Source organism: Crocodylus siamensis, chromosome 3, assembly GCF_052110815.1.
Source record: "Crocodylus siamensis isolate JL-2025a chromosome 3, ASM5211081v1, whole genome shotgun sequence".
NCBI classification, from domain to species: domain Eukaryota; kingdom Metazoa; phylum Chordata; order Crocodylia; family Crocodylidae; genus Crocodylus; species Crocodylus siamensis.
In genome coordinates, this window is record NC_143397.1 from 240353784 (window position 1) to 240366374 (window position 12591).

General features: G+C 44.9%; 1 protein-coding gene across 1 annotated transcript in view; it reads right to left on the bottom strand.

Annotated features, from left to right (window-relative positions):
• Positions 1-3752: 3752 nt before the first annotated feature.
• The window catches only part of ATAD2 (ATPase family AAA domain containing 2), a 57390-nt gene continuing 48551 nt past the window's right edge, over positions 3753-12591 (bottom strand). Inside the window, exons 27-28 of the mRNA XM_090040586.1 lie at positions 6759-6887; positions 3753-4280 (exon numbers count right to left, since the gene is read on the bottom strand). Coding sequence (XP_089896712.1) covers positions 4227-4280; positions 6759-6887 — 183 coding nt within the window. The 3' untranslated portion in view covers positions 3753-4226. The remainder of the gene's footprint in view (positions 4281-6758; positions 6888-12591) is intronic.

Sequence of the window (12591 nt, forward strand, 5' to 3'; positions counted from 1 at the left end):
ACCCTGACCTAGCTGGACCTATACCTTGTGTGATCATCACAGGGTCATCAAGGTCTGGAGACGATCTTAAAGGTGATATGTAGGAAGAAAAAAAACCCACTCCTGATGAGAGAAAGGGTTTTTGTACTGCAAAACTTGCAAAGAACATTTTTCAGCTATTTGGTTGGTCTAATAAAAAGTATCACATCTACCCAAAGAACCTGGTCTGCCCAGAGACACCCACACATTCTTCATCTGTGGAACTGGGAGTAAACAGTAAACTATTACCCAACACTAACTTACAGACGTTATTTTAAATTACTTATGCCTTTGCCCAACTCTGATTTTTTTTATTTAGAGTGAAAAAGTAGATCTGATGGCAGCAAGAGTTGTTTTTACAAAAAAAGTTATTTCTTAGGAGGTGAATAGGCACATTCCTTATTTGCTATTTTTCTGCTAGCAGCTTCTCTCTGTTCCTATAAATGGGTCAGCTGTGGAATTTGGCAGCTGTCACCTAGTAAGAAACCAAGAGGATTTGATATATAGCCTAGAACCCCCAAACCAGGGGCTAACTGTGGTTTCTTCTCCCTGATCCACTGATGAAACAGCATAGCTAAAAAGAATGAAGCAGCCAAAAATAAAAGAAAGGGTTCATAGGAGTCAGTTTTGGCCCCCCTTTACTTCATGTCCTGGGAATCTCCAGTTAGCATTTAAATTTGCAATTATCTGTGCATGCAACTGCATGAGCCTCTCATGTATTTTAACTCTTTTCATTATTTTTACTGCATTTATTTTCCATTTCTCAGGATGATATGCCAAGTCAATTATTGGTATTAATCACTCCTTTCTCCTGAGTAAAGATACTTATGAAGAGGTCACAGGAACTTAGGGCAAGCCATCTCCCATTATTTATGCAGGACTATTAAGATCTATTAGCACTTTTTTTTAAGGAAGGCTTCTTGCACCTAATTATAAAGATCTTTCTCTTTTGGTAATGAAGCAGACCCTACACCTGGGCTTTGGGGGCCCTAGCCTCTAAGGGGGAACCTTTATATAACATTGTTTCTAGTACATAATTTCCTATACTGCTAACTTGTAAAATTGGATTTTCCCTTATTTACAAATACCAGCGGGCACATCTACATAAGATGCTAGAGATACAGTGGATTAATTCTACTGCACATTAACATGGCATGAAAAACACATGCTAATACACAGTAGAAATAGTCTACTGTACATTAGCATCACTTAAGAAGCATGTGCTGGTGCTAATGCATAGTAGCGCCCATGATGGCACATTAACTTTAGTCAGGTGCTAAAGTTAATGCACCATAATTACAGAGCATTAATGAATGTGTGTAGGTGCACCCACACAGTGTAGGAAAAAGCAACAATGATACCAGCATCTAAGTACCAAACATCATAAGCTGTTGCAAAGCAACTGTTACTCTTATTAGCAATGCAAACCAGCTAAATCACTAGATTTTTAACTGCTCCATTCAGGGTTGAAGTTAAAACAGCTTTGCTAGACATGTATCACTGTGGGAGCATAGATACAGCAGTCACATTGTAGAGCAGATGCACATTTTGGAACAGCAATTCCTTCCCTATTTTAAAGGGGTTGAATTTTAAATTCGTCTACAGACTAAATCTGACGTGGACTACGGTCACCAGGCTTACAGAGAATCCTTGCTGAAATACCCTTCCACTCCAAGCCTAGTGCTTTTTAATGCTTGCTTCATGCTCTTTTTTGCAGGTGTAATGGAGGCTTCTGAAGTGCCATCTGGGCTACATTTTGTTCCAACGTACTATAGAGTGATCAAAGAAAATTAAAGATGTACGTTTGAGACTTTGGGATGCTCTCTGACTGTTGTGCTCCAATCTCTTGCAAAGCTTGCTACCATAGGAATTATACATGTCTATACAGAGTTGACTTCCAGCAACCTGTTGTGCCATCCTAAAATACTCCTTTGTGGATAGGCATGCCTTCTGGTTGCTTACAGAAGGGAGGTAACGTTATTCGTTCTGGTTTAGGGACCAAGCAGGTAGAGGTATTTGTATAGATGTAATTGTAGAAATAGGTTACTGGAAGACTGAAGGAGCTTGCAAGAATGCCAAGCTGGCACCCACTGGGCACATCTACATGAGATGCTACAACATAGCTGGTCACTATGGCAACATAGCATCAGTAAACTCTAACCATGATGCTGCCACTACTGCACAGTAGAATTGAAAATAATCTGTGCACCACTGGGACTGTGCAGTACCGTGGGCACTGTGCAGTCAGGGGCACATGTAGATGTGCTCACCGAGAACCTCAGACTACTCACTCATGTTCCTGGCTTGGTAGATGCATAACTTTACAAAAGCCTGAGCTGAAGCACAAGACTTAGTCTTGGAGCTGCAACATCACTGGACCACCTCCAGTTATACAGGAGGAAGGCCTTAACTCAGTTGTAATATAGGAAGAAAGCAGCTGTAAAGCATACACAGATGCTTCTGAACCACACACACTCTTACTGTGCTTCACAAGTCCTTTCCTTGTTGTTGTCCAGCTTTTTGTTTCCCATTGTATTATCATTTTTGGTCCTTCAAAATAGGACTTCTAATATTTTTTTTAGCTTGATAAAGGAACAAGACTTCAGTAGTGACCTCCATGATACCTGTCAACACCTGTGACAGTAGCAGACTTGGGAACATTGAACAGTGAAGAATAGAGAATTAGGTGCACCACACATCCTTAGTTTTTATTTCTTCCTCTTATGTGTCCATTTTTGCCAGAAACTTGATACCAAAGAATAAAAAAGGATTTGAATGAGGTTGTTACTTTAAAATGGTTGAAGAATGACATGCCTGCTTTTCAGGCTTGAATTAAGACTGAAATATCCTGAGGTTAGAGTATTGAAGAAAGAAATCAGGTATGACGCAACTTTAAAATCAAGCAACATGCAGAAGCTTAACAAATGGTAGCTGTGACAAAAATGTATGGCTTAAAAAAACCCCAAAAGATCAACCCCCCCCCCAACCCTCCCCCCCCCCAAAACAAACCCCACTGTCCCTTAAAAACAGATCTCTCTCTAAACTGGAGGGGAAGGAAAAAACACTACCACCCCCTTAAACACACATGAATTATGCAGTCAGACTCCCGAAAGGATACATTGGCTTTCAAACACAACTGTACTTCGCTCCTTACTGCATATGGCTCTATGCTACTTATCAGTTACATAATGCCTAACTTCAAGCAAATACAAGTGTTTTGTTTTATTTAAAAAAAAAAAAGAGAAGAATGGTAGTTATCCAATCTCTCTCTCCTCCTTTTACGCACAAGCTTGTTTCCAACAATATATTGTCAGCAGTATCTTGCTCTACTTTTCAGCCAGTGGAACCTTCCTTAGTATCCATGTAGATGTTTGTATTCATCTCAAACAATGTACTCAATCTGTAGAAGACAAAAACGTAATTTCTGTCTGATTCACTACAAAATTAATTTAGCTGCTACTTTAGTTGGTTTATAGTTAATTGTTTCAATTTTCAGTTGCTTATAGCACTGATAAGTGCAATCTTTTGGAGCTGAAACTTTCCATTCTTGTGTGTAATCAAGTTGGCCTTTTAGAACAGTTGAGTAAAGATAATTCATACTGAAAATACTCAACCTTTTTATCTCAGAAATATATGCACTTGTCTAAAGTCTCCATGAAGGCAACAACTGTGAAAGCTACTCAAGAAGTTGCAGACACCCCGCCAGCAGGGAAATAAAATTCTGCTCAACTGCATAGAATTTCTGTAGAATTTATTTTTGCACATTTTTAAAGCCTTTATGTAATATACAATATTTAGAACAACATAGATAGTCTCAAAATACAAATATATTCTAAAAAGTTAAGAAAGTTTACAAAGTTTATTGAGTTCCCAAACTTCTTGGTTTCAAAAGAGGCACTGTGGAGTACCTGAAAGATGTACAAAGCTGTAGTAACAAGGCACTGATAACAGTCGCAAGAAAAAAAAGCAGCTCTTAAAAGGCACACATCCTGAAGAGACAGCTGGGTAGAATGATCTCAATAGTTCAAATGCACTGCTGTTCTATTTTACTATTTAATCACCCAAGATCATACAGTAAAAACAAGTAGTTTAAAGACTTCATCTTGTCTCAACATATTTTTTATATTTATATATGTATAATTACTTGCATTGAATGCACAGGTGGCAAAAAGCATAATATTATAATAAAATATTAGAAATCAAGAAAACTACAGATCACATAACTGAGACTGACCAAAGAGTGCAATTTCTTTCTTCATTTCCTGAAAAAGAAAAACACATCAAGAATCGTGAGTGGAAACTGCTGGGAATCCTGTTTGTTTTCTATTTTAAAGCAATTTAAAAACAGTATTTGTAAATAATTACTAGTAGTTGTATGTATTTAATACAAACACACGCTCAAATAACAATAATAAAGAAAATCAGATGCCACTCATCTCCAGATGTCTTGCTGTGGAGTTGTGTATTTAGCTGCTTGGGACATACAAGCCTTTCTACACACATTCACATTCAGCATTTTAGCATTAAGGCACTAAAGCCTTCTGTGCTTGTCCTTTAGTTCCCCTAGTTTCATGCACATCCTTACATACCCAAAGTGAGGAGGAGGTAGATGAAGAGTCAGTGTGGCTCTTTCAGGGAAAGCAAGGTAGCAGGAAGCCAGGAAACTACTTAAACCTGAAACAATTACACTGCACTATACCCCGATACTCTGCCTCCTGATTCAAACTAGAGTTGGTTCTCCCTTTCCACACAGGGGAAAACCTCACCCTGCAGGAGAAAGCTGGCATAACTGGCAGCAGCAGCAGGCAGAGAGAAGGGACACACCAAAAGCATCTTTTTCACATACTTCTTTTTGCCCAAAAGGTGGCTTTGAGACCTGTGTGTGCATGCCCTAACAGCTCAACTCTTCTGAAAATGATGCAGGTGAGATTTTGACTGAATAAGAAGAACAGATCTGTTTCTACTGAACTACCAAAAATCTACTGAATGCTTTTTTCTATTGAAGCTACCAAAAAAAATCACGCCAACTCTGAAAGTAGCGGTGGCTATGGACAAGCATTCATTTCCAGTGCTAAGGAACTGTTAGTGGTGGAAAAACAGGTTAGGGCTAAAGGACAGGGATACTAGTCAGTCTCCTCCCCCACAGCCTTAGGGGAGCCCAATGATTGACAGCTTGCCCTCTACTCTGCCAGGAAAAGGAGCAGGTTTTCCAACGAACAGCTGAAAGAGGCAGAAAAGCTTGACCCATTGGCCCTAGGAGGAAATCGAGCTGCAGGGCAATGCCCCCCTAGCTCCTAGCACAACTCCAGGGTAATACCAGTCCGCAAAGACTAGAGAGCATTTCCCTATGGCTGGTGCCCTGTGCCCCCTCATGGCTCAAGCTGTAAAGGAGCTCCTCCTGGATGGGGGTGGAAGGAGCATTCTTCTATAGCTGGAGTTGTTCCAGGAACTCCAGGATGGTTCAAGTTGTAGCTCCTCTGCCTCCCCTACCACCACTCCTGTGCATGGGGCAGGAGACAGCCACTACAGCTTGAATCCTCCTGGGGAAACAGCTCAGCACCTTGCACAGACTGAAGATGGAGGTAGTGCAGCTTGATCTGTTCTAGGTCTGCAAGGAAATCAACTCAACTCATGCAAAAGTTGGGGTCAGCCTAGTCTGTGCAGGGACTGGGGGCAGCATAGCTCAAGCAAGGATGGGCTGAGCTTTGGGGAAATCCCTTTGCTTCTAGGGTCTGTGCCAGGAGTGAGGGGGTTTCCTGCAGCTTGACCCTTCCCCAGTCCAGCTCTGCTGCTTCTGACCTCGCCCCTGCCTAGTTCTGAGCAGGGGCAGGAAGCAGAGGCTCCATGGCTCCAGCCAACCAGGGCTCCTAGGATGGTTGAAGCCATAGAAGGATGCTCCCCGCCCACCCCACATACTGCACAGCTCCAGGGTGACCCCAAGATGTTCATGGAGCAAGGAGGCAGAGGCACTATACTTTGAAATGTCCTGGGGCTCCCAGTACAGTTCCAGTCACAGGAGAAAGACCCTGCTCTTCTCCCCTTAGCAATTCAGGGGAAATTCCTCTGCAGCTTGACCCACCTCAGGGACAAAGGGGATGGTGCCCTCCACCCCAACTCATTACACAACTCAGGGTCATCCCAGTTCTGTGTAGAAAGTGGAAGCTAGAGGTACTGGGGCTTGGAGTCCCTCCAACTTTGCTCCCCTTCCTGGAGTGACCTGCAGTTGTGCAAGGGAGGGGGCAGTGGCACTGCCATAAGAACAGCCTGGGGACTCTTCCCCAAGTATTTACGCACTGGAAAAAGTTGCCACTGCCTTCAAACACAAGGGTCCCCAAAGGGCTCCCTGGCAGCTCATTGTTGGGTGGACTATCAGAGGGCGAGTTTTTCCCCTCTCTCTGAAGGGTGGGAAGGGGAGCAGGCGAGCATGGGATATTGGGGTCCTTAGGACCCCAAGAGAAGCGTACAGCTATTTAGGCTTATGAGAAAATTTCTCATGAGAAAGCTTCCTAGTTGCAAGTACTGTCGTTCTCGGCCACAGAAACACCTTTAATGGCTGCATGCTTTCTTTTTGTGCCAGGATAAAGGTATTAAATAGACATGTCCTCTAAACCAAAAACACTCATCAGTAGTTTAGGGAGAATGAAACAAGAATCTTTACAGCATGAATGCACAAGTATCAACTGTACAACAGAACACACTTTATAACATTATTTTTTTTTGGCAAGAAAGTAGCATTTTACCTGTATTAATTTGGTCTTGTCATGATCTCTGCGATGTCGATAGATACATTGGCTGAGTATTGCATACAGTTTTTCCAAGTGAAATATATGGTAGCCTCTACTTTTCTCCGTGACAATACTCAGCAGTTTCTGATAAAAAAGGAAAAATAAGTAAGTAGTGGTTCTTTACCTATGCAGAGTATGGCAGAGAATATTTTTAGAAGCACAGAAAAAGTAGGGCTGGATGGAAGCTCTGGAGGTTACCTAGTCCAATCCCCTGCCAGAGGCAAGACCAGTCCTATCTAGACCATCCCATATAACCCCCATCTAACCTATTAGTAAAACTAGTCAATGCTGACACACAACCACAAGATATAAAATCCTATTGTACCACTGGTAAAGCAGGACTATGGATATGGATATCGGTCTGGCACTAGGCAGAGGGGCATGACTATCTAGCCAGGAACCTCTGGATTTTAGTCTTAAGAGCACTGGCACACCCAAGTCAAAATCCCTAGTTTCAGCTGCAGCCAACACCCAATGCTTTTGAGGAAGATAAAGCCTCCTCCCTTATCTGTAGCAACGGGAAGGGAAAAATTATTTCCTGGTCCCACGTGGAAACCAGCAAAGCCCACAGCAGAGCATAGGCATAGCTACACCTAGATCATTCCAGACCAATCCTTGTCCAGCTTCTTCTTAAAGACCTCCAGTGATGGGGAGTCCACAACTTCCCTAGGCAGTCTATTCTACTGCCTCACTCTGGCCATCAGGAAAAACTCCTTCACTGTTAAATCTAAACCTACTTCGCTGCAACTTCAAGCCATTGACCCATGTGCTACTCTCTGCAATAAGAGAAAAAAAGGTGTTTTACTTCTACTTTGTGGCAGCCCTTCCAGGTATTTGAAAGATGCTATCATGTGCCCTTTTAAGCACCTTTTCTGTAAGTTGAACATGACTATTTCCTTCAATCTCTCCTTCTGGCACTTGCCTTCCAAGCCCTTCATCATTTGTCACCCGCCTCTAGACCCTCTACAATATCAGCACATCCGTTTTTAAAATGTGGAGCCCAAAACCACCCATAATACTCTAAATAAGTGCTTCTCAAAAATGGTGGTCTGCAGACCAGCCACCGGCCCACAGCAATATTTAACGATTTCTTTGCCTCCGTCTTCCTAAGTAGGGACCAAAACAGCCACCTCCCTGCTGGGCCCCTCTCAGGCCCCGGGGGAGGCACACCTGGGACACGGGTTAGCGAGGATTTAGTTAGGGAGCTTCTGGAGGGGTTGGATGTATTCAAGTCAGCCGGCCCAGATGATCTCCACCCTAGAGTTCTAAAGGAACTGGCCGAGGTCATTGCAAGTCCCCTGGCACAACTTTACGAGCACTCGTGATGTTCTGGTGAGGTACTGGAGGACTGGAAGAGGGCCAACGTGGTCCCCATCTTCAAAAAAGGCAGGAAGAAAGACCCGGGAAACTATAGGCCGGTTAGTCTCACCTTGATCCTAGGCAAGCTGTTTGAAAAAATTATGCTGGCACACATCCAGAAGGGGCCAGCAGGAGACTGCATGCTTAGGGGCAACCAATATGGGTTCATCAGTGGCAGGTCCTGTCAGACCAACCTGGTGGCCTTTTACGATCAGATCACCAGATCATTAGACGCAGGGGTAGCAGTGGATATAGTCTTCCTGGACTTCCGGAAGGCTTTTGACACTGTCTCTCACCCTGTTCTCATTAAGAAACCGGGGAGCTGTGGTGTAGACACCCACAGTCAAATGGGTCGTCAACTGGCTGGAGGGCTGCACCCAGAGGGTGGTAGTAGATGGGTCCTTCTCAACCTGGAAGGACGTGGGCAGTGGGGTTCCGCAGGGCTCGGTCCTCAGGCCTGCACCGTTCAACATCTTCATCAGTGATTTGGACGAGGGGGTAAAAAGCACCCTGTTCAAATTTGCTGATGACACTAAGATGTGGGGGGACGTGGGAACATTGGAAGGATGCAACAGGCTACAATCAGACCTGGACAGGTTACAAGGGTGGGCGGACGAGAATAGGATGGGTTTCAACACAGACAAGTGCAAGGTGATGCACCTGGGGAGGAACAACCGGCACCATACCTACAGGTTGGGGAACTCCCCTCTTGTCAGCACGGAGGCGGAAAGGGATCTGGGAGTGATCACTGACTCCAAGATGAACATGGGCCGGCAGTGTGGAGAGGCAGTAAGGAAGGCCAACCGCACCTTGGCTTGCATCCACAGATGCATCTCGAGCAGGTCCAAGGAGGTGATCCTCCCCCTCTATGCGGCACTGGTCAGGCCACAGCTGGAGTACTGCGTCCAGTTCTGGGCGCCGCACTTCAAGAGGGATGTGGACAGCATGGAGAGGGTCCAGAGGAGGGCCACTCGCATGATCGGGGGACAACAGGGCAGGCCCTATGAGGACAGGCTGCGGGACCTGAACCTGTTCAGCTTCCAAAAGAGAAGGCTGAGGGGGGATCTTGTGGCCTGTTATAAACTAGTCAGGGAGGATCAGCAGGCATTGGGGAAGTCACTGTTTCCCCGAGCACTGCCAGGAGTGACCAGGAATAACGGTCACAAGCTGGCAGAGGGTAGGTTTAGGTTAGATATCAGGAGGCGCTACTTCACAGTCAGGGCGGCTAGAGTCTGGAACCAGCTTCCAAGAGAAGTGGTGCAGGCTCCTACCCTGGGGGTGTTTAAGAGGAGGTTAGATGAACATCTAGCTGGGGTCATTTGACCCCAGTACTCTTTCCTGCCATTGCAGGGAGTCGGACTAGATGATCTGCTCAGGTCCCTTCTGACCCTACAAACTATGAAACTATAAGTTGCCAGGAAAGAAAGAAAGAAAGAAAGAAAGAAAGAAAGAAAGAAAGAAAGAAAGAAAGAAAGATATTTTCAGAAGCATAACACTGATATGTCATAGCACCACAGTTCGTACGTTCCAACAATCCAGGTGACGTCACATTGTACAAGGTGAGGAAAGAGAAAGAAATAGCTAGTCACGCATTTGTGTAGTGCTGTTACACACAGTTGGTGCTGCCAGCTGAACCGGGCACCGGTTCCTAGCCCACTGGAAAAAAAATTGCCAGTCCGCCACATCAGATAGTTTGAGAAGCACTGCTCTAGATGAAGCATGACCAATGCTGAGTAGAGGCATTATCACCTCCCATTTCTTACACCTAATGCTTCAATTGATGGATCCCAAAACTACATTCACCTCTTGTGTGGCTGAACTGCAATGCAGACTTACATTGCAAATCCACCAAGACTTAAGCTCCTTCTCCTAAGTGCTGCCACCCAGACGGATTTCACCAATTTTGTATTTATATTTTTGATTATTCTTCCCAAGATGTAGCAGCTTGCATCCCTCAGCATTGAATTTCATTCTGTTAACTCTAGCCCAGCGTTCCAACTTGTCAAGATTTTTTTGAATTGCGCTCCTGTTCTCCAGCATGTTTGCAATCCTTCCCAGTTTCACATTATTTGCAAATCTCCTCAAGAAACTTTCTATTCCAGCATCCAATTCATTAATACCTAGCTGGGGATGGTCCTGCTTTGAGCAGGGGGTTAGACTAAATGACCTTCTGAGGTCCCTTCCAACACTAACTTTCTATGATTCCATGATTCTAATAAACACACTGAACAGCAGTGGGAACAGGACAGACCCCTGTGGGACATGGATACATTTCTAATTACCCTTTGCTTGTGGCTATTGAGTTCATTGTCTATCCACATTTAGGGGTACACCAATAAAAATTTTCTTGGCTGATACCAATGGCAGATTATTAACCAGCCGTATGGGCCATTACTGATCTGATAGCTAATTTACAGGAATGCAGCCTGGCAGAGTAGAGAGCAGCCTCCTGCCAGTAAGTTTGGGGGGGGGGGGGGCAGATGGAGGCCCCCCTCCCTGATGAGGGAGAGATTGGGGAAGGGGCAGGAGCTGCCCAGTCAGGGCAGTGAATGCAACTCTGGGAGCAGGACAGAGCTGTGGGTGGCTTGTCCAGGGGCTGGAGGGGGAAGCTCCCTGCTGCTGCGCATTCATCTCTAGGGAAGGCATGTGGGACATGTGCCCCCCTGGATTAGTGTGCAGGGCAAGGGCAGAGTCGGCACTGGAAGGATGGACTATGGGGAATTCTGGGGTGGCTGTAGCCCACCCTGTAGCCTTCCCACTCCCAGCACTACTGACACTCACCCCAAGTACAGACCCAGCCCAGCCCCCTGCCAGGAAAAAGCTGGTGCAGCTCCTGGCTCTGAGCCTGCAGCAGGTAGCCCGCCTTCACCCTACACACAAATCCAAGGGGGTACATGGAGGTGTGCACAGTGGCGGGGATCCACCCTTACTCCCCTCCACCCCTCAGAAGAGCTGCCCACGGCTCCGCCCTGCTTCTGGGGTTGTATTCCCTGCCCTAGCTGGGCAGCGCCTGCCCCACTCCCTCTCTCACTGTGGGGGCCTTGATCTGCCCCCAACCCACACCCCTTCTCCCCAGATTTACTGGCCAGACAATGCTCTCCAAGCTGCATTCCTGGTTGCATGCATGCATGAAGCACTTTATTGGCAACATTGTTGGCTACGCTGGCCAAAAAAAGCTGATTGCCAATAATGTTAATTTTCCTTTCATCAGTGCGGATCTGATATGCACCTCTGTCCACATTATAATAGTTTTGTCTAGCTCACATTTCTCCAATTTGTTTATGAGAAGGTTGTGTGGGACCTTGCCAAAAAACCTGATGAAGTTCAAGTATGCTACATCGGCAGTATTCCCTTCATTCACCCAAGTAGTTACTTTGTCAAAGAAAGAGATCAAGTTTGTACTGCATGATTTGCAGTTAGTAAATCCACGTTGACTGCCTGTGTTCACAACCTTTCCTCCCAGATACTTGCAAAAGGATGTCTTCATGATATTCTCCACTAACTTCCCAGATACTAAAGTGAGATTAACCAGTCTGTAGTTCCTCATGTCCTCCTCCTTGCCCCCCCCCCTTTTTTTTTTAAAGCGATGCCACTATGTGGCCCTTTTCTAGACCCCTGGTATTTCGCCCGTCTCCCACAACTTCTGTTATTGCCAATGCCCCAGAGATCTCTGCCAGTTCCTTCAGCAACCAGGGATGAACTTTATCAAGCCCTGTTGACTTGATTTCATTCAGACACATCAGAAGCTCTGAGTGTTTCTTTGTTATTGCATCCCTCAGCTTGTTCCCTTATTAGCTGTTAAGTAGCTCCATCTTCTGTTAAGAGCTCACCCTGGCTATTTAACATGGGATCCACAGCTGCTTTGGTCTTTCTTTTCTGGCTAACACATTTGCTCAGTATAGGAGGAAACAATCAATATCTCAGTTTCCCATCACCTTCACATCCTCCACCATTTCTTCCCTATTGGTCAGAAAAAGATCAAAGATACATGATCTGTAGACTTAATCTCACTCAAAAGGCAAGTACAAGGCAAGTGCCTGTGCAAATAGAATATAAACTATGCCCAAGTGCTAAATACTGCAGCTCTCTGGCAACAGAAGCCTCAGCTAGGCATGTAAAGGTAAAACAGGATTTACCCTGACTTTCTCAAGAGAAAGAGCTGAGAGCCTGTGACATACTGGGAAACAGTGAAGAAATGCAAGAAACATTGTCTCTTCAAGAGATTCATCTCATGTTTCAGTCCAAATAAAGTTCTGAAAAATGTAGTCTGTCCATAAAAAAAGTAAGTTACTGTTTCATATGCACAAATGATATCAGAGCCTCAAGATGTACAAAAGCTGTTACAATTCAAAAAGGATGTGGAGAAGCTTGAGAGAGTCCAGAGGAGAGCCACGCGCATGATCAGAGGTCAGGAAAACAGATCTTACAA